This window comes from Leuresthes tenuis, unplaced genomic scaffold, assembly GCF_036924035.1.
Source record: "Leuresthes tenuis unplaced genomic scaffold, fLeuTen1.0.hap1 SCAF_16, whole genome shotgun sequence".
Taxonomy (NCBI): domain Eukaryota; kingdom Metazoa; phylum Chordata; class Actinopteri; order Atheriniformes; family Atherinopsidae; genus Leuresthes; species Leuresthes tenuis.
This window is the reverse complement of record NW_027325370.1, coordinates 4,172,856-4,195,559: the sequence shown is the minus strand read 5'-3', so window position 1 is coordinate 4,195,559 and position 22,704 is coordinate 4,172,856. Positions and strand designations below refer to the sequence as shown.

Below are 22,704 nucleotides of genomic sequence, written 5' to 3'. Positions count from 1 at the left end.
CAAAGTGTATATAATAATGGCATAGATTATTGTCCAAAACAATGCAATTCGAGAAAATGGGCTGGAGTGGAGTCATTATTATGGTGCTTGATTTCTGTCATTTTGATGGTTTATGATCTTGACTTCATTCAATTGTGCGGTTTTGTTTCCCCCAAATGACTACATTATACGGGTTAACTGCATAAAGTTTCACCCACTTTACAGAATCCTGAATATTCTTCATATGCTTACCTCCCGTGGATAGCACGTTCAGCGAAAATAGAGCTAAGTATCCCAAGCAGGATCTCTGTTCAACATCCTTCTTTAGACATAATTGATGGAGAGGTTGAATTCATAAACATTACTGAATAACACCTGTTGATGAAAGATACAGAACACATAGCAGTTTCTACTTTCTTGCTTAACACCTTTTATCGCAAGCTGCATTATTGGAGGCTGGGAATATTAATGTGATGGTGCGGCAAAGCAGGAACTAAACTGTGGTGCTGCTCAGTTCGAGAGCCTTTACAAAGCACTAAGACTACGGGCAAAGCAAACATGTTATAATGTGCAACTTTATTAGAAAAGTAAAAACTCACTTTAATATTTTATGAAGGGTAATATAAAACATTACAATCTTTTGCATATCTGCACCTTCACACTATATTTAATTATATTCATCATTTTTAAACTAAACCCTGTGCTTTAAGAACATACAACATTGGCTACAGCTGTCACAGCAGTATTGGCCCGTAATTATATCTTAAGACAATTAACCAACAGCATCTGTATCTGCATGGAAAGCATGAAACATTTTGCATCCACAAAGTACAATGTGTCTGTGATAACCATCTTTTTTTGTCAACAAATATACTGTATACTTTATGTTACAATGGAACAACATCAGAAAAGCAACAGAGTATATTACACATTTACATCGTCATACTATTTGTGCAGTGAACATCTGTCTCAGTCAGTGTGTAACAGCGTTCAAAAAAGCATATCAGACCAGTGCTTTCTCTCAGGATAAAGAAAACGTGAAACTTTAGGTGACAGCCACAGAAAAAGGATAGAGTGTGATAGCAATTCCCAGTACACACTGTTCAAGTGAAGCCTCAAAGCTTAGCATCTCAGCTGTTGCCCATTTTTCATATCAGACAGTAGTTGAGTCGTTGGTGCACTGCTGATATGAGGCTGGGGTTGGCCTGACCCACAGCCCCTGCCCCCTCCTCAACCCACATATCACTCCCTGAGTCCCTCAGAACTGGACATCAAAGGGCCCTCTGCTGTACAGTGCAGGAGAAAGGTGAAGCAAAGAAAAGAAAGGGCTGTGTTGGTTACTGGAAGATGGATACAGCTGAGGGTGGGAGTACATGCACAGGCTGACCAAGTGGAAGCAAAATGTGCTTTTTGCTTCTGTGTCCACTTGCAGTGATCCTATTCCAACATTAAAGTAGCTGTGCACCTTCCACCAAAACTCTAACACTTTCTGTTGCTCCCCAGAGTTGACAAAAAAACAACAACAATGCTCTGCCATATTCTCGCAGCAGTTCCTCTCTATTACTCTCTGTTCCCCAATCCTCAGAGTGGTTGCTTTGGAAAAACTGAATGCCTTTGCATCACATGGCAAAAAGTACAACAGAAAGGAGTAACTAGAGATAAATTAAGTACCACAAAATCTGTTTTCATCGCCACATATTAAAGCATGCACTTAATTGATCAAGCAGGAAAAATTGCATCAACAACATAAACATACTGTTTTTATGGCAGTGGTGTGAGCTATTTAACCATTAGGCAAGATAAAAAATAAACAGTGCATTAAAGTACAGTGTGCATTTGTTTTTACATACTTTCTGACACAGTAGCACTTCTAAAGTTATGTTACTAACCTTTCTAATCCCGTCTTTTCTATGCAAGTTTGTTTCACAGTAAGTGAGCACTTTGTATCCCTGCTCAACTCTTGCCTTTATGCTCATATATTAAGTCCCAAATGTTTGTTCTTCCTGTGTTCTTTCTTTTTTTAAGGTCCCCCAAAGCTACATGGGAAAGATGTTGTTTATAATGGAAAAGAACTCAGTACAGAGGCTGGAGACGAGGTTGGGGAAAAGGAGAGGGGCAACTTTCCAAAGGACACTCAATGGTAATTTTTATGCAAAGCTCTTTATTTTCTTTGGAGTCAAAAACTTCTGTTACTATTTCAACCACCAGACCTAAGTCTGGTGAGCTATGAGGAGCTCTGGCTTTGACTTGAATCCAGAAACTGAATCAGAACTGAGCTCGAATACACTCTTTAGAGCACACTAACGCACAATTAAGCTCTGCAGCTGTCCAGTGCAAAATTACAATGGCCATAAAAAGAGATTTTTGCAGCCTCCAGAGGACATGAGATATTAACAGCACAGAATGGTGATCCTGTATTGTTTCGGACAATTTTTCGGTTCCTAATTTTTGGAAAGTATCTCTCATTTATCCTTTTAATACAGTTAAGATCTCATATTGTGAAACATCACTCTGGGGAAATTCTTGCACAAGCCACTCACTGCCCCTGACCTTATCACTTCACCTTGTATGACTCTGCCAAAAATGTGTGCGTGTGTGTGTGTGTGTGTGAGTGGGGGGGTGTTGGGGTGTGTCAACATGCCTTTTGCTACAGATGTTTTTTGTCAAATTTGAGTGTGGATTTTTAACTTTATCTTGATCTTGGAATACTTTCTCTTAATTCAAATGAAGGTTACATTTTTGAGCCAAAGTCATGTTTTGCAGGTATTGTGACTCCTGTTACTAATAACTGCTGCTGAGCTTGGGGCACGCTGGTGAAGATTTGTGGAATGAAGGCAATCATCTTCATTTACTTCTGTGTTTGAGCAGGTTGCAAATTATAGACCTATGTTTGAACAAAGCACCACAATGCTGTCTGCCAGGCAACAGGTCAGCGCGCACTGCAAACCTGTTTCATGTTTGTTTAGCGAGAGCAAAGCGCCACAAATATCTGTGACATATATATGTGCTTATGTTACCCAAGTCCCTCAAAGATGGGGCGTGTGTTTGTTTGGATATCTCAGACTCCTTAAATATCCCTTTTCATTGCTACTTCTGTCTATTTTCATGTGTATTTTTGCGTGAGTTTGCACAATGCATGCACATTTCTTTTTTTATATATATTCAAAGTGTGTTTTTCTCAGTTTGTGAGTTACACCACATACTCATAAGAGTACAGTGTTCTTATAAAAATAAAGATATTATGGAAAACGATGCACAAACGGGTGAATATGGCCAGTCACACAGAACATTGATGTATATTCCAGTATTTTTTCTTTTCTTTTTTTGCCATTTTTGTTAAAATGTATTTGGTCCATATTTGGGCTGGACTAGGCTTAGGCTGGTTCTGAAGTACAGACCATTCAAAGAAAGTCTGAACCTGGATTAAGACCCTGTTTGTACCTGATGTCAACACAAAATGGATCCTCACGTTGATTGAATACAGTGAGCCTGCCTTTTGTCTATGTACAGCAAACTGAAGGCCGGTGAACAGGAAGACTCCTGGAATCTGTACCGGTGGATTCTGGGCCCTCTCTGCCTACCAGTGTGCTACAGGCCAGTGACATACATCTCCATCCCATCATTGAATGTGAAAATGGTGGTAGTGCTGGAGCTGTTTCCCCCTTGTTTTACATCACTGATGGTCTCATAGAAGTTTTCCCCACCAGGGAGGCTTCGGGCAGGAGGGGCGGTGGGTCCTGAGCCTTGAGGTGCCGCCGGTGCTGCCTGCTGCTGCTGTGGCATCTGCTTCTTTTTCTTCAGAGTGGCACTGCCTCCACCTGAGCTGTTATTGGTTCCCCCCTGCTCACGTTTCCGGTGCGGGTCGATACTAGCGTATGCCGGGTCAGACTCAGCGACTGCAGAGGACCATGACCTGTCTCCTACCGGCTCATAGCAGGGCTCCTCCTGGGACCGTGCCTGGCCTTGGACACCTCTGCCGCGGCCTCGAGAACTCTGGTTTCCCCTCTCCCCACCAAACGAGCGCGGGAGGGTCTTTGCTCCGTTGTGCTCGATAGGAGGTTTCTTTTTCTGGGTATGACATACGATGGAGTAAGTGTCTGCAATCTGAGAACACACACAGGAGAAGAGCAGAGTATGGTGTTATTTAATGAGTTTACAACACTGAAGTACAGCCCCACTCTATCTTCTCATTTATTGGTGGGAGGTCCGGTTACCTCATTTCACTGCCTTGTTTATATGGGAGAATTTTTATTACCACAACCAATACATAGCCTGTACATGCTGCACTGCATTTAGACCTAAATCTCATCATCTCACGTCTTCCTGTTTTAAAGTAATACAATTACAATATATGACCATTAGAATAAATATAAAATACTGTTAGTTTGTTGTGTAAAAATGACGGGATGAGCATAGTTTGTGTGTTTGCACATGTGCTAACAGAGCATGCTCTGTGCTGTAAACTGACCTATTTTGACCAGGATGGATAAGAGAGTGTAAACTGTGTTATCAGTTCGCTGAGTTCTAGGCTGGGACAGAGTTAGTTTTGCAGTGGATGAACCTGTTAAAATTTCACCACAACTGGTGTATGGTGTGAAAGATCTGGGTGACAGCCAACTTGTTGAGCTAGAAAAAAAGTGCAGCATTCACAAATGTATTCTGCACACCTCCATGTATTTAGAGCAGCATGCAGCCGAGGTGTATGAATGCATCTTATTCATACTTCTGTATGTGCATACTTACAGTGATATCTAGGACTCACAACTGAAATGCATGTGTGAAGTCTTGTGAGGAATTTTGATAAACCAGGGCTGTGACCTCTGGTATTTCTGTGTCAAAATTCCTCAAGAGGAGCACAAGAGCAGAGGATTGTGGGACATGGTCTTGTTTACCTTCCATGTTCACACCCAGACCAGCAGCTCTGCTCTACGGGCCTTGAGAAACACTGGCTATGCAAACTCTCTCTGTCCCACACAAACACACACTGATTAACCTGATTTTCGTCATTCTCCCAAAAAACTGAAGCTCGGGAGCATAGAGACCGTCGACAAGACTCTTCCTGTTTGTGAGTGCTCGCCTCGCATTATATGTAATAAGCACACTGCTGGGGAAAAAACTTGGTCAGTGAAAATCTCTTACCCTTTCTTTCTCTGCTTCTGTCAAAGAGTGATCTGATGCGCCACACATACCCTGCCCCCACAAATCTCTTGTGTGACCTTTTTGGATAAACAAAGATCCTGGCGTATGCTGTAAGTGTGTGCAGACAATGCGCAGTGTGAGTGTGCACACAGAGTGTGTAGCTTTGTGCAACAGAGGAAGGAAGTCACAAGATGATGGGGATTTCAAAACTGAGCTACAGCTGTTTAGGAAGCCTGCCATTGAATGTTTACCCCCCCCCACACACACATCATGTACTTCTCTCTGTTATGTTTTTAGGTCTCAGCTTAGGCCGAGGCTTCAATAAGTAACACTTTCTGCATACACTATCAGTGGGAAACAGAGCAATGTGCACAACTGACGTATCTGTTTATAATCTACGTTTTGAATAGCAAATACTGCACTATTTTCTAAATAGTTTTCTAGTTGTTGACATTCATCTGGTAAGACATGCTTTGTGCAATGTGATTGGTTGGGGAAGGCACGCCTCTTAATAGCCACAAAGGGAGTGGAGCAGAGGGAGAGGGAGCCAGTTGGGAGTGGAAATTCAACACCTTTTGACGGCTGCAACTGACAAACTGCAGAGTACTGGGGCATGTTAGGGCAACAACAAACTCTTGAACGGAAAAACACAACAACTATTGAGGAGAAGAAAGTTAATAAAAGACAAAAAAAGGAAAAGAGAGGACAGAAAGAAGGAGAGAAAAGTCAAATGAGAGATTGAGGAATAGAGTAAAAGCCAATTGCTCTGTGTACCACTTGGATCTGCAGAGGAGGAGTTTACCTGGCTCTGAACCGCAGAGACTTAACCCCTTAATCTCCATGTACAGCAACCAAATTCTTTTACTCAACATTGGCTTAGACAAGAAACTCCCAGCAGCTTAAAACTTGTCAGAACTGCTGCACTGCTACTTTTATACGTTTCCAAGAACATAAAAAAAATACTTTCATGTTCTGGTATGTTTTCATGTCTTATGTGAGCAACACGATAATAGTAAATCGTGTGTCAGATTTTGTGTCAGACTTAGATACTAGATGAGGTGGATAAAGAAAAAGAGAAGTGAACACGAATATTAGACAGTGGTCTATTTCAGGGACAACTGCACCACTCAGACTGACTGACCCTGACCCCCAGGCATGACAAAAGTTCCTACACTGTTTATAGCCCTCTCCGTACGTTACTCTGGGTAGAGCAGAGTGCAAATACAGAGAGGTTGTGAGTGGAGAAGTGGGGGTGAAATCGCTCCATGTGGAAGCACATATGAGATGCATGTGAGTATGAGTATGTGACATGATCGGCAAACAGACTTCCCCTTCTCACCACCGGGCCATATATATATTTATATATGTATATATAGGTCAGTTGTGTTTCCATCTGCTTGGGCTGATCAGGCAAAAACAGCAAACCTGTAACAAACAGCCCCACCAGTGCTGAGCGATGATTAACATTAAGCAGCAGGTGATACCGATGTTTGATCTGTCTGGATGTATGTTGAAGACAGACAGATGGGTGGGGGCGGAGAGATTGGGGTCAAGGTTCAGGCAAGCGGTGGGGGTGCTGGATCCATGTAACGTAACCTCTTTCTGTAAGCAGAAACCTCGTATGACAGGCAGGTCACAGAGCAGCGGTTTTACGAAGGCGTGACCAATCAAACTGTTGCCCCCATCGGTAAACACAGCAGTCAACCGAGACCTGTCAGTGTATCCGTCTCCTTGGCGTCTTGCGAGGCACCCCCACTTTAATTTGTCCTACCCCCAGCTACCACCACACAAACATGCACACACATACTACCTCTTTTGCAGTTGGGGGCAATGGGTGCCCCTGTCCGTTATCTGCACGGAGTGGAGGTGGGTGCAAGGTGATGATGTCATCATCCTCCGGAGGCTTCCAGATATACTGCTCCCCATTGCCGATGAACACCGCCTCCTGATGAAGAAAAATCACACAGGGAGCTCAGGAAAGTTTTGCAGTTAGGGTGTGATCCGTGAACCTCAGTGCAAAAGCAAATCACATCATTAAAAAGGGATCGTTCAGCAACTTTTTAACACTCAGTTTTTACTTGTCCTTGTTTGTCTTGTCGAAGATGTGACAATGTTACACAGCGTGGGTGAATAAGTGTGAGTCATAGCAAGAAACGGAGAGAACAGTCTTGAAAGTCAGTCACCTGTGCTGTGGGATTAATGTTAACTGCTTTCATTAAATTCAATCAGTGCTGTTGAAGCCACCATTATTTTCATCTACAGATGGTAAATGAAGTGGCTTTTTTTTTGCTTTCATGTAGCTTTCATGTCGACATCAAAACAAATAAATCACCAAGTGGCTCCTTTGAAAATGAACTTTTCAAAACAACATCATATTACACGAAGACTTGTGCTCTACTCATGTAAAAAAAAAAAAGAAAAAACGCAGCTCGTTCTTTAGTTCCTCCTTGCTCTGTGACCAACTGTTCCACAGGGTTTTATGCAAATCTGCTCACTCAAAGATATCCTGCTGACAGACGAGCAGACCCAGTCAATGCTTAATTTAACTCTGCCGGTAGAAATCATTTCAGCAAGATAGGAAGCAGAGAGGAATCTGTGTATTCAATAAAACAGATAGGGCCTTACTGCAAATGTTGAATGACATGGTAAATGGATTTTTACATGAAATTATGTGAACGGCATAACTGATCACACATGGAAGTAATAGAAAGAACTGCTCTTGCAAATACTTTTTATAACTTCTGGTGAGCAAGACCAATTAGTTACCAATTAAAACACACAAAGTGGCGTGTGCATATGCGACCAAACATGATTAAACTTTTATACGTTCCTCCTGTTCACTGAGTGTGAGTAATAATAGCTGGGGCAGAGTAAATGGCTTCAATATGTGCACAATATTTATCCTGACACTGGCTTCTGGCTACCTGTTAGCTTTTTCTAGGCAGACTTGCTGATAGATTCAACAGGAACTCACACACACACATATAAAAAAAACACACACAGGCAGCTGGGCAACCTGCCAAGTTCTTACATAATCCATCCTTCGACTCTTTACTCTAATATTGCGCTGCGCTGCACAGTGCAAAGGGGCGGAAAAGACACCTGCATGCACACACACACACACACACACACACACATACTATCAAGCATACACAGATTAAAAGTGCAGGTCAGCAACTTAGTTTGGCTTCAGCAGCAAAGATGAAACTAAGTAAACAGCCTTCTCAGTCTCCTCGAAAGACAAAGCCCTCTGTTTTATGCTACATGAACATGTTTGAAAGATCAGATATCACAGCCACAGGAAAAGGGCTGATCATCTTCCTGTCCCTCTATTTCACACTATAGATATCTTTTTGTGTTTTTTCACAAATTCCACCTCAGTTGGCATGTTCAATTCTTTTATGTCAATAAAAAATTCAAGTATAAGAAAAAAAATATATACTAAAAAGAGTCATTAAGATTGGACAATTAGTGTGGTAACAAGTAAAATGATGAGGCATTAAGTGAGTAAAAATGAATGTTTTAGGCCAATCATAAATACTTGTTTGTTAGTGGACAGCTCCCTCTAGTGGTATGCAGGCAGGCTTACAGTTGGGAAATGCGACTGGCTTGGAATTATATGACAGATTAGGTTAGTATAGAGCATATGATGCTTGTACCTTTGGGAAGGAGTGCAGGTGAAATGGCTCCAGCGGTTTGCGTGGAAACTCCTGACTGCGATGGAGCGGAGGAGGACCAGCAGAGGGTGAATCACTCACGCTCGACTGGCTGTCTGACTGGCTGTCAGCGCCGTTATTCTCCTTCCTGTTTAACTTGTCAACCTGGAGGTTATACATCATGATTGAAGATGTTTTACTCAAAGCTTTCCGAAAAGATCACAGCAAACAAAAGACCTTGGAATTTAATTTTTATTTTATTTTTGATGCATATCAGAGGAGCTTTAGTGCTGTAATTAGAATTGTTAAAGTTCATATTAGCAATGTGTTTGACACATTAACATTTTGCACACTTCAGCAGTTGCTCTTAAGACTTATAGTTTTATACAGACTTATGTTTATTGTCAGATCTATTAACCCAGATGAACTGCTGCATATTGGAGCAATCCCAATCCCCTGCTCTTTTCCAGACTTCTAACATCACTTCTTCCATTTCAAGACAGCGTTTAAATAACTTTGATAAGAAAATGGATGTCTATGAATACCTTTTTAAACTTCCGTATGGAAGCATATTCCGCAGCAGATGGATCTTGAATAACCAGGGAGTTGGCAGAGGACAGAGGGGACCTGTTTACGCCACTTGTCCCATTACCTCTTCCTGTCATGGTTCCATTAATGGTGCCATTCCCTCTGCCGTTCAATCTGCCACCCTGAGAGGAAAAACAAACACACACAACACATGACAACACAAGATTTTTTAACTGGCTTTCTAGCCGGACACCTCCTCCTCGTAGTTTTCTGACTGATACCGTGTGGTTCTGTGTATTTAACATGAGTACGTACGTTCCCATTTCCATCACGAGCTCCGTTAGCATGAGCTGACGGGCTCTGAGCTGCTCTGACTGAGGCTGGAGTGTTGGCAGATGTGGTTGCAGGAGCAGAGGGAACTTGTGGGCCTGCATCACCTTCTCGGACACCTACACTTTCGTACAGGCCATCGTCCAGGTAGTGGGTGGGAGTGGGGTTTTTGCGCAAGCCCACCTCGGTGTAGGTGTGGTCTCTAGCATCCCCTCCTCCACCTCCTCCTCCATTGCCAGCTGTGTCCCCTCCTCCCCCTTGGCCAGATTCTTCTGGACTGGTGGGGATCTGAGGGAGTTGGCGTCCATGCGAGGGCCTGAGGTCTGTTTGGGAACGCCGACTGTGTAGAAGTAGGAGGTCCATACTGGCTGGACGGCTCTTACTAACAGCTGCACAGAGACAGGTGGGAGGAGGAGGAGGGAAAGTAAGAAAGCGTTGGAGGGGACATGCCTGATAAAGTGTAACAGCTCAGAGGAGTCCATAATTTATCATCACATAGAAGCCGTTAGTCACCACTTACAGTTTCCATTGCAGGGAAAGCGATTGATCTCATCCAGTCTGGTGTCAGATTTACTCATGGAGTTCAGTTTCGGATGCCGAAGCGTACCCTGCTGTCGCACACATACAGACAGTCAATGGAGGCATAAAACATGCAAACACATGCATGTGCATCTGTGAACACAAACAGCTCGGAAGGAAAAGGGCAGAAGTAGCTGGAGACAGGGAGGGAGGCAGAGAGAACAGCGGAATGAGGGACTCAAATGAAAGCACGTCTCACCATATTTACAGATGTCCCTTTCTCTCCAGCTGGGGGATGCTTGCTCTTGCTTTTTCTAACACGACATCAAAGCGAGGAAGGTCAACAGGAGCCGGTGGACAGAAAGAGAAAATACACAGACTCAGAGCAGATAGATTCTATCAGCATCCAACTCTGGTTAGGGCACAAATGTCCTTGGTTGATAACAAAAGCCCAGTCACACAGTGAATAGAGCGTGACTCAGGATTTTGTCGAAGCGAAGATGACCTTCAGTGGATTTCTTTCATTTTTTAAGATAAATTCAATAAAACTTACAAGAATTCTTTTGTAGTTTGCGATATGTTGGTTTGCTCTGGTTTGAACCTTGTGAAACGAATGTATCTGGATAAATGTTATGCATCACTGTGGATCCCTGGAGGTGGCTGTAGCCACAGGAAACAGTTGATATGGTGCAAGAGCAACGAGATGAAGTAAGAAGACAAAAGCTGTTCGGCAATGTGAGAACTGCTCTACCCCCTCGTCTCTTTTCTCTCGCTTTGGAGGGTGAGGATCTGCAACGCGTGAGATCTTAGTGCAGCGCTGCAAAACACAATGTGGCAATAAATAGCATCTCTGGTTTGCAAACAGGTGCAGGAGGCGTGTGCCATCTTATTATGCAAGAAGCTTGAAATATTGTGTCAGATCCATGTTAGTGGAGCAAGATATTGTCTCCTCTAGCAAGATGGAGCTCCCCTGTAGATTTTTATAATGATATGATACAGGCGGGGGGTTCATATAAAAGTGACAATAGGGCACAAAGTCAGAGAATTGTTACAATTATTTTACAACTCTTAGGCTTAAAATATATGTACTGTAATCCCTGGAATTTGGACAAAATAAATAGAGGGAAAATAAATAATGGTAGGATTGGTATTTGTACATGAAAAAGTGGATTTGGACTGGCAAATGATTGAACATTTCGGCAACGTCCCGCAGGGAGCTTAAACTCTATATTATTCTTTAGATTGGAACAGCAGTGTGGTTTTATTTCTATGACATAAGCTGGTTTGACATTTCTCTACATCCTTATCTCTGTATCCCATGGCAACAAAGCCACAGCACGGCCTGTGATTGGTCCCTGAGGGTTCTGGGGGTAAAAAAAAACAGATACATAGGCTGTTCCATTGCTCTCCCCTGGCTCAGAGTGTGATCCTCTTTAAACCGTGGGGTGTCCAACTGCTTTTGTCTGCTGAGGAGTTTGCTTGAGAGTCGTGACGTGAGGCTGCTCTGATTCTGGCCTGCCTCCTCCTCAGTACCCTGTAAGCATCATTTCATCTGATCTGACACTTGCAGCCATTAACATTCATTACTGCCACTCTGCTTAGAGCAGGGGATGAAAGAGATGGAGAGGATGGAAGGAGGGAAGAGAAAGAAGGGAGGAGAAGAGTTCAGAAGAAGTGGAGACATAAAAGAGGGAGTGGATGATGAGAGGGATAAGGGAGGGCAGGGAGAGCTTTTGGCAGAGAAGATACAACTGGCTGTTGTCTCTCTCCCTTAATTCTTTATAAAATTCAGTCCAAATCCCAATTTTTGATCACTGCAAATCACATGACAGTCTTACCTTTGGCAGCCTACGCAGACAAGGACAATGAGGATTGTGACCACAAAGGCAGAGGCTGCTGCGATGGCTCCCAGGAGCAGCAGGTTTTTGTAGGTAGCCTCTGAAGTTTGCTCTTCGTCTGCCATGACACCAACCCCGTTTTTCTCACTCCTTTACGTTCACTCAAGCTCCAACACAGCAACTCAGACTGTCTGATCAGGGAAACCTGTGAAGACAGGGGACAATAAAAGAAGGAATGAAAGAGGCATAACATGTGAGTGACATGAGACATAAGAAGAAGCTGAAATAAATGCTGCTTGCATGTAGCTTGCTGAGACAATCATGTGTGCGCGCTTGGTTTGCCTCATGCTTTTTGTCACTGTCTCTTTTTGACATATCAGTTTCTATTTCTGACTCACTCGAACAATGCACAGAAAATAGAACACTTTACAAGGCAGAAGGTATCAGCATGCCAAAAACTGTTCATCATCACACGTATCCTCTTTGCTGTTAAAAAAAGATCAAATGATACCGCAATATATCTTTGAAAAGCCAGAGGGGTTCTTGTGTTAGTTTAAAAGGAAAAAACCGACTGAGCTCCCAAGAGCATGGATGGTAGAACCAGACTCGCTATCGCTATACTTCAGTGGTGGCCAAAACACTCTCCATTCATAAGAAGATTCAACACTGACAACAAGATTTAAAATGTTTCTAACAGTGGTGCATAACAGGGTAAATGCACTTGTAGTAGTTAGTAGTAGTTGTACTACATAGAGGACAGAATTGCACTACCAGTCCTTTCTGACACATAAGGATATACAACCCTTCCACAGCCACCTATCCCACAAACACACATAATTCTCATCCGTGTCAGATAGGTTTAACTGTGAGGAGATTTCCCTGCCTTTCCTACACTACTGGATTAGTGGAGATAGATGTGACTACATCATCACAAACTTTGTAGGTTTCTATACGTGGTGTGTTAGGATGCATCAGTGCCAGAATATTCATAAATCAGGTTTGCTCAACCTGCCTCCTATTCCAGCGTTTCCTCAGACATAGTACAGCTCCTTACATTTGCCCAGCTGGCCTAACAAGTCGTCACTAATCCAGCGATCCACTGTGCTCACGGTGTCTGAGCCTCACTAATCACACATGAAGGCAAATGAAACAGAAGCTGAGCAACCAAAGCGTGGACACAACAGAGCAAACAGCAACGGACTGCGACACGACATGCAGAACATTTCAGCATCCACAGGTTTTGTTGCAAAGCTGGAGCTTCACACCAGCGCCTGCAGACTACTGCAAACAGACTACTGCACGACAAACAGAGGTCGGCTCGTCGTCGGTTAACCTTCTTTCATTGGCATAGAGTGGGTGTGTGCCTGGTGTGTTAACTGATAACATTAACAGTTAATTAACAACCAAGAGATGAATGTCACATACAGTAAGACACTTGCTGTTTTAAAGACACACAACGATTTATTACAGTTAACTTTACTACGGGGTTATAATTGATATTTTAGTGATATAGCAAACATTCTTTAGTAAATACCGAAATACTAAACAAAATATTAAATGATTAATGATATGATAGAAACTATGAAATGAAGATTCTCTACTTTCAGCTAGTCATATTCTATCAACGGTATATTTTAAATGGAGATATTCTATTCTCCGCAGCCTGGCCATGGTATAGTTGATCTATGAATTGCCTCTGGGACGGTAAAAGGAAGGTTGGTGGTTTGATCAGTTACCATCAATAACAACGTCAGTGTCCTTGGGAGTATATTTAACCCGGCATCACTGTTATGTGTAGTTAGAGATATTAAGAAGAATGGTGTTTTAAGTATAAGGTGCAGTAAAAAAAAATACTATAATTTCTACATTTTTAGCTTCCAACTAGAACAAGAAAACTTTCTGTGCAGTTGTGGGTCACATTAAAGTTAAATGTGGTTTAGAATTAGTGAGAAAAGTTACTAATGTTAACCTAACAGAGGCTACTTGGTCATTCAGACAAGCATTACAGACATAACTGTATTTTTCCAATTCTGTATTTATTTGATTGATCGATAAATCTCATCTTGTGCAGATATTTTAGCCCTTCTTGGCACTTCTTATACTCATCAGTCTAAACTGGTCATATCTTATCTGTCTTGTAAAAGTTTTGCCAGCAAGCTAAAGTCACACCGACTTTGCCATGATCTTAATACAAACCTAGACAATAAAATACTTACAAAATCTGGTGCAGCCAGCTCCTGGAGTACAGCATCCAAAATGCCTCTTGACATTAATATCAATGTTCAAGTTTAGTGAAACTGACTTTGCTCTTTATTCCAGGCTTAGCTGCTAAGATGCATGTAGCAGGAATAAATACTGCCCCTTTCTGCCCCATTCAGAGGCACAACAACACACACAAGTGTCTGCTACATATGCTGTGCATTCCATCAGAAACAGAGACAATGGCAGCAATGTGATTTAAGTATTAGATTAGAGAAAAAGTGCACTGACAAAGCAAGCAGTGCCCAGAAGCAGGTCACGGCCCGCCGTATACAGCTTTATATGTTGTGTTTGTTGGGGAGAGATTGTGGAATATACCACCACAGGATCTGGCTCTCGCTCTCTGTTTCTTGGAGATAAAACCGCATCTTTTTTTTTTCATGTCCTCATTTTTTTGTCCCTCTCTCTTCCTCTTGATCTCCTCTCCTTCTCTCCCTCTATGTCTGTCTGCCTGACCCTGCAGATATGTGAGGCGATGCACGGCGAATGAATTAGCAGAGCAGAGGCCTCAGACAGCCCTGTATGGAAGAGACAGACAGGCAGGCAGAGTACATCACAGAGGAGTGATGGAAAATGAGAGGAAGGCAGTGAATGAAAGCAAAGGGTAAGGGAAAGGTGATCAGACATTGGAGCAAGTGAGTGCATGAAAGGAGAGAAAGGCGGGAGAGGATGCAAGAAAACGGAGGACAGAGAGAGATGGGGGCAAACTTAAAGTATGAGGAGGAATGAGAAAGAAATAAACCAAAAACAGTGAGGAAGGAAAGAGAGGAAATATATGGATGAGACTTCGAAGACAGGGGGAGAAAAAGCAGGGAGATGAGCCCAGGCGAAAGGAAAAAAAAACAGACGAGGCAAGGAGAAGGAGGTCATCAGCGTTCAGTTTCTGCCTGCATTTTGTCAGCCCCATTCTGAAATATTCAGGGGTGAAATACATACATGGGGTACGTTTCTGAAGTGGCAGCAAACACGATGCAAGATGGGAGCACATGTCTGGCAGCATGCCTAACAGTATATGAAGTGGTGAACAAGACTGAGGGCGAGGAAAGGTGGTGTCTGTGCGAAGCACTGCGCCCCTGCAGCACAGTGACATACAGTTAGGGTGAAACAGTGTTTATTTCAGCATCTGTCTTCATTTCAGAACATTACGGGTAAAATGACGATGGCGATAATAACAGCATATTAAGAATGATGACAACGGTGGTGATAGCACAAGTGATGTCTGCTGCTGCTGGCGATTGTGATAAAGATGCCAGTGATGATGAAGATGAAGAGCACAATTGCTAATACTGATGGTAATGGTGGTGATAATGAGGTCAAAGTGAGTGTTGCACAGAGACACCGAGGGGCGGATGCACGCAGCTGAAGAGAGCAGGATGCAGCAGTGCAGCATAACCACAAGGTGGAAGGTTTCCTCAGCGATAACAACACAAGCCAAAACACACTGACACACACACACACACCTTAACATTTTTTGATTTTTTGTGTTACAAATCTAACAGCAAACTTTCAGCTTTGCAAAGCAGACCTCAAATGTACGAGTGGAGTGATAGCTGCAGGCAGACTCCACAGTCTTGGCTTTTTTGTTCTTGTTTTTTTTCAGTATCTGCCCAACTAAAGCTAATTATAGACTCTACTTTCACTTGCTTAAAATAGACTGTTGACAAGAAAATCTAGTTTTCGTGTGCAAGAAAACTGGTTTTGAGGCAAACAGAGGCCTAACGTATGTCCTTCCTGTTCAGATCTGGGTTTGAACAGCACCGGTTTCATTATATTCTGACAAACGTGTCATATTTTTAAAAAAAACAACAGTTTTTCTGGTATCATTATTCAACTTAATGTTGGTTTTCCTGTGCAAATGGAGGCACACTACACTGTTTCATTGCATCTCTTCAGTTAGTTATGGATATGAACAATTATTACCAAGCAGCTTTTTTATGAGCAATTCTTTTAACTATGAAACATCTCACGGAGATCTAGCAGCACTATTACAAAAGTAGGACATTTTTTGTGCTTAAAAATAGACCTAACCTGATTAAATTACATTTTTGGGATGACATTAACATTTGTATTTACATTGTGATGCAATCTGTGATCTCAGCAGTCATGAGATTTTGGCTCACTGACGTTGTAGCTTAGCTTTTACTGGACGGGCAGAGCAGCCGAACAACACTGACCTCAGTTCGAAAGAAGCCAAACGCTGTACAAAGCATAAACTAGATAGCTTTGAGAAGGCTGAGCACACAGTATATTAAGGTTAATCTGAGCATTTCACAGGTGATTCCCTACAGTCATGCTCGTATGCACAGTAGAGCTCTCTCGTGAAATTCAAAAGGTTGACTTTCTAAGACACACTCTTTTAAATATTAAGAGCAATATCATTATCACACTGATGCAGATCAAAGTAAAAGCTTTTTCAGCTGAGATAACCTATGGATTACCAAGAAAAAGGCTTAGATTCAGGACTCTAACAGAATGGCATTGTATGGTTTACAGCCGAAAAAAGAAAAACATTTGATGTTGTGCATGCTGCTTAGGCAGCATCTCGGGTTATGTTCCTTGACGTTTTCTATAAATGTACTACAGTTGACTTTTCTAATGATGCCAACTTTATTTTGACAGAAATGCCAACAGTGCACAGAGTAAAGTTGACCTTATCCAGTAATGGACCTTAAATATGACAGAGGTGGTCAAGAAATGTCTAACAGAGAACAATATCACCAATTTGGAGCAGCCCAGAGGCTAAACATGAAGCCAACTGAGTAGCTGGACAGAAAATAAAAGACCACATTAGGTTTTTCCTTATTTTAAGATGCAGTAAATGCCTTTAGTGCCATTCTAGGCCAACTAACGACAAACAGAACAGGTCCTAATGGCAGTTAAATGAATGAAAAACTGCAGTCATTAGACACATCAGATTCAGAACTCTGAACTCTTAGTGACTTTTCTCCTATTTATTAAGCCAATTACTATTTATTAAGGTATCACGATTAACCACGATCAAAAAAATTAATTTTGAAATGAATCGCATCGTGATTAACATGTTAACTATGACAGCCCTTTTTATTACCATAATCTGCTGTGTCAGATAGTGATGCAGCAATATACCATTTCACTAAGTTTATCTGCTGCACTGAAAAGTGATGCTGTGGTCTACTTGATGCTTTGATTAGTCCGGACAAAACAGCAGAATATGACCCAGCTGATTATTTACACAATGGTATTGGTTGAAAACAAGCACTTGTTCAAACTCTCTTGCTAATTTCCCAGAAATACAAATAAAATTGGATCTACATTTAGATTTTAACCTGAATGAGATAGTCTCAAGGTTCAATTGTCAGTACTCACTTACAGAGCACCATTTTATTTAGAGTACAATGAAATAGTCATGGTAACAGGTGTGGACGTTTTTTTAGTTTTTTTTAAGAGATTGATATCTCAAAACCTTAACCATTTGCACAGCAGAATAGCACTCCAGCTTAGTGAGAAAATCTGTTCTTGGTTATTTGTGTGACACCTTTTCAATATGTGCTGTTACTACATAAAGCACCACTGCATCAAAGAGCTATAAACATACAAACCATACAAATTCAATTTTAAGCATTCGCAGTTATGGGAAAAATAAAGTACACTTTCATCAGCCATTCTGCCATTCTGTTGTAGATTTTCTGCTGTGTTTGGGATCATTGTCCTGTTGCGTGACCCAGTTTCAACCAAGCTGTGGCTGTCGGACAGATGGCCTCACATTTGACTCTGGAATACTTTAAAATAAAGAGGATTTAATGGTCAACTCAGTGACTGCAAGGTGTCCAGGTACTGTGGCTACAAAACAAGGACAAATCGTCACCCCTCCACCACCGTGCTTGACAGCTGGTATGAGGCGTGTGTGCTGACATCGTTTCAAAAGTCTTGTGGTTTGTTCAGATGCAGCATTGCAAACCTAAGATATGTTGCCATGTTCTTCTCTGGAAAGAAGAGGCTTTTTCTTACGACCCGTTCAATCAGGCGGCCATGGCTCAGTGGTGAGTGTGGTCGTCCAATAACCTGAAGGTTGGTGGTTCCATTCCCGCTCAAACATTGGTGAAACTGTTTTGTCATTAACTTTAACATTTAACATGCTAACTGAGGCCTGTAAAGTCTGACATGTAGCTCTTTTGTAGGTTTTTGCAGTTTCCCTGAGGTTTGCACATAGTCCGACTTCAGGGTGAATTTACTAGGACGCCACCTTCTGGGATAAAAAACAAAATTGCCTTATAAGCCTTCCCAGTTCAAAGGGCAGCAACAACTGCTCTTCTAAGATCATTGCTGACGTGTTTCCTTCTTTCCAATACAGTGTTGATACTCATCTGTGTGATCCAGACCGACAAACTGCTAAAACACGCTTTCATAGAGGTGCTCACGCTTCAGTTAATCAAGTGGATTTGATTAACAACATCTGGCTGCTACTTAGCCTCTTAATTCCTGGAAACAGTAAGGGTTAACCTGTTCTTTAACACAATGCTTCTGCATTTTGTTCTAGTTTTTGTTAAACAGATTATGACATGATGGAATATATAATGTGTTGATGTATTTACCTGTTTTTAAGACCTGTGAGGACCACAGGATTTTTTTTTATCATGTCTTGATTCATAAAACCTTGGAGGGCTAAGATGATGCACATTATTTTTCCCAGGACCATACTTATGTGCAGCAATGCTTATTTTTTCTCGAGTCATCGTATCACATGTCAGACTTGTCTTTTCTGGTAGCGCGGTGTGCATATTTTTCCACTGTCACAACACAAGTCTTGATCACTGTACCTTGCATCTTTTAGTCAAAGCTGCATGCACTCACTATATAAAGTTTACCCCTGCACTGGATTAACAAAGCCACCATCAAAGCAATCTTCCTAATTGTAGCCAGACTTTTTGCCACCATCCTCAGCACAGCTTTCAGTCTCAGTCATCACATTAGGACAATCCATCTAACTGATTATTATCAACAGCTATGGAGTTTTGAGGTGTGAGGATCGCTGTGTATAAGTGTGTCTGTGCACCACTTGTGATCAATCAGTAAAGCCATTAGTTCTAGGCTAACAGTCCTGAACGATGAAATATTTTCACTTACATCACCTCCCCACCACTGATCTGTAAGTAATATCAACCTGTTAAACAGCCGCGCCCCCTTTACCCCTCACTTCAAAATCAATCAGTCACGCTATCTGAAGACAGGTCATCGATGTACACATAATCTGTGATGGATAGAAACGGCAGTAATAGAAGGACAGGGGAGAGCATAGAGGACAACATCTCCTCCAAAAATGGCAAGTTAATCAGGGCCACATAGTGCAGCACACATGAGGAGACAAGAAATCACATCATATCCGTGGTGATCTGCGGCCCCGTGGGACACCGCTGCACCGTGAATAACAACACGCAGCGATGGAGAGACGGAGAGGAAAAATGGGATAGGGAGTGAGGCAAAGGGGCTGCAGCTTAACCTGATGACATTTCAGTCATCAACTGCACATCCTCTCTCTAAGCCCCACACACCCACACACTCTGGGGGAAAAGACTTTGCACGGGCACTTGAAAATTCAGTTTGCAATTTAATGCCTTTCCCAAAGTGACCTGTTACAAGCAGTCACATCAACTGAGCATAACCTGCTGAGCTATTTGTCCCGGACAAATGCTTAATCTCATTAGCAGAACAAATATGATTTGGAGTCTGCTAAAAGCTCTTGGCAACATCCCTCTCTTAATGGGAGGTAATAATTTATATCCACCTTATCTACAGAACACCTGAGCTATAAGTGACTATTCAACTATGCAAATTTCTCCAAAAAATCAAAAAAACTTTAACATCAACACCTTTTCCAAAAAGCTAAACCAATGCAGAGCGCCATTAAGTGAAATTCCACTGATGGTTGCATAAAAATGTCTCCGAAACATTTCTGGCTCCAACAGACCAAAAAGCATCAATTTCTTCATGAAATTATAAATCAAATAGTTTTATTCCCTAAATCAGAATCTTATCATTAGCTTAATCATTCAAAGGTTTAAAGTATTTCTACCCGGTTCAACCCACTTGTCCAAATTACGTCACTTCTGACTAAGAGGGCAAAAGCTAAATGTCAAACTCATAGAGACTTTCCATCTTTCATATAATCTTATCTGTAATCTTATCTACCACCATTCAGCTCTTATCTATCATTTCATAGATCTTTTTGAGTAGCTTCAGTCTTTTTGAGCAGTAAATAAGCGACCTATTTCTCATTTACTGTTGTGTGTGTTTCAATCACAGTTATTTTTAAGGAAAACTACAAAAAAGAGAAAATGTGTTGCCTGGTCATCAAAAGAAATGAATGTAAAACCCTTTATGAAGCAATCTGCTTTGTCTGATGGAGGAAAATGCTGTAATGTCAGCCCCTGGTATGTGGAAAACCGTTTGGTTTGTCATGTAACTGTTGCAATCTTGTTTTTTTTTTGGCACCAGAAATGACACATATAACTGAGAAACCAAATACTTTGCCTGCAAGGGTTCCTGCAGCACATACAGCAAATATTTAAGTGGATGATGTATAAAAGTCATGAGGAGGCGCTGGTTTTTGTACCAGGCAGAAAATACATTTATTTCTGTTATAAACTTTAACAACTCAATTCAAGGAGCTTCATTGTTTTTTGGTACTTGTGCTGTAAAATTTTCTAAGGTTATCACTTGCTTGGGACTAGTGCTGCAGTTAACTGGCTCACCACAGGCCTCTGAACAGAACTGGTGTTGGAACAAGAACCAAACTGGTTCTGTTGGATAAGACACACCAATGCTACCGCTGGGCGATGAGTTTCTTCATTACAAACCCTGTAGTTTAGGCTGAGTCAAACGGACACTGCTGTAAATGCTCACTTGAGTAAAAAATCTGTATTACTCTATGGCTGAAAACAATCCCTGACAAACATTTTTATTGATGTTTCACTTTAGCTTTTATTTTAGAATAAAGAATTAGAATAAACTAATCCCTTTAACCTGACAGTTGTCCATCCATCGCTCTCCTACCTGCTTTGTCCAGGTGCGTGTTGTGGCTGACTGGAGCTTATCTCAGCTGACATTGGGCAAGAGGAGAAAAACATCCAGGACTTGTCAACATTAGGTTAACACTAACTATTGCTAATTCAGAATCACCATGGAACCCAACATGCATGTTTTTGGACTTTACAGGGAATCTGGAGCACATAAACCATGCTGGCACAGGGAGATTGTGCAAACTCCAAACAGAGAGACCCTCCTTGAGGTTATGGCGGCACTCAATACCAGTTAAGTGTGTCACAGAATAAAACTTTTGGAGATTACCATCTGCAAAATTTTCATTTTTATCATCTCCACAAACAGAGTGGAATAGATATGTAAATAAGTTGCATATAATGACTATAGTTGCACACATTCTGATGCTATTTTGGTCATTTATACTCTACTTGTTTGTCTGCCACATTTATTAGTCATAATGATGGGTTAGAAAAATATCTATAATCTTAAGCACTTTAATATTTAATCAATGTTTATAGAATCCACCCTTCTATTCTCAGAAGACGACGGTTTGCAGCTCTACTTCGGCAGCTGTGGCGTACAGAGAACAATTTGTTTTATCAGTTCCACACACAACAGAGTGCCTGACATGTTCTCAAAGGGCAACCTTTTTGTTGTCTTATTTTTAGTTTCACAAGATTTTGACATTTCAATTGTTTGCCTCATCCTTTTGTCACATGGCGAAATCTTTCCACCATAAAACAACAAAGAAAATCCCAAAGGTTGCTCAACAGATTTCTTTCTTTCTCTGAGTTTTGGGGTGGATGTGTGGCTGTGTGTGTGTAGGTGTATGTCTGCTGAGTGCCGGATGTGTAGTGCAAACAACATCTACCATAAATGGGGGCTAAATGATCAAGTGTGATAAATGAAACTGTTAGCGTGCACAGCCTGAAACTCAATGCTGAACAGGGGCACGTACACAATGTGTGTGAGGTGTGTGTGAAATTTCCTGCATATAAAAAAGCTGTGCAGGTCAAGCTAATAAAAACAGGTGGAACAGACTGGATACAGTTTGTTCTACCTCTGCTTTCTGAGCGCACAGAGGACAGTTCCAGTGAGAGACCTCACAAGCCACAAATACAGTATACTGCTGATCCTACACGCTCAGTGAAGGCAAGACCCCATTTTCCTCTCACTTGACTCGACTTAATTAACCAGAATGAGTCAGAAGCGCCATTCAGGATTAAGATTTATCCTTATGGGATTGAGGATCTCTCTTTCTCTCTTTCCAGCTCTTTCTCTCTGTTTATGGTTGACTTCAGTCCTAACTTCCTGCTCATTACTTTAATGATGCTTCTTCCGTGAGTTTATGCTCGCGAGTGCAGTTTGCTTTTTTACCACTGCAGTTTGGATATAGCAAGAAAAAAAGACACAAAATCATGCATACAGTGACAGAGAAT

General features: G+C 41.7%; 1 protein-coding gene across 2 annotated transcripts in view; it reads right to left on the bottom strand.

The window, feature by feature from the left end:
* Nucleotides 1-536: 536 nt before the first annotated feature.
* The window catches only part of LOC140271560 (uncharacterized), a 38,898-nt gene continuing 16,730 nt past the window's right edge, over nucleotides 537-22,704 (bottom strand). Inside the window, exons 2-9 of one of the 2 annotated variants that reach the window (XM_072366823.1) lie at nucleotides 11,990-12,194; nucleotides 10,411-10,465; nucleotides 10,153-10,243; nucleotides 9,618-10,021; nucleotides 9,320-9,484; nucleotides 8,778-8,939; nucleotides 6,929-7,063; nucleotides 537-4,083 (exon numbers count right to left, since the gene is read on the bottom strand). In XM_072366823.1, coding sequence (XP_072222924.1) covers nucleotides 3,568-4,083; nucleotides 6,929-7,063; nucleotides 8,778-8,939; nucleotides 9,320-9,484; nucleotides 9,618-10,021; nucleotides 10,153-10,243; nucleotides 10,411-10,465; nucleotides 11,990-12,114 — 1,653 coding nt within the window. In that variant the 5' untranslated portion in view covers nucleotides 12,115-12,194 and the 3' untranslated portion in view covers nucleotides 537-3,567. The remainder of the gene's footprint in view (nucleotides 4,084-6,928; nucleotides 7,064-8,777; nucleotides 8,940-9,319; nucleotides 9,485-9,617; nucleotides 10,022-10,152; nucleotides 10,244-10,410; nucleotides 10,466-11,989; nucleotides 12,195-22,704) is intronic. The other variant, XM_072366824.1, reaches the window with a different exon arrangement.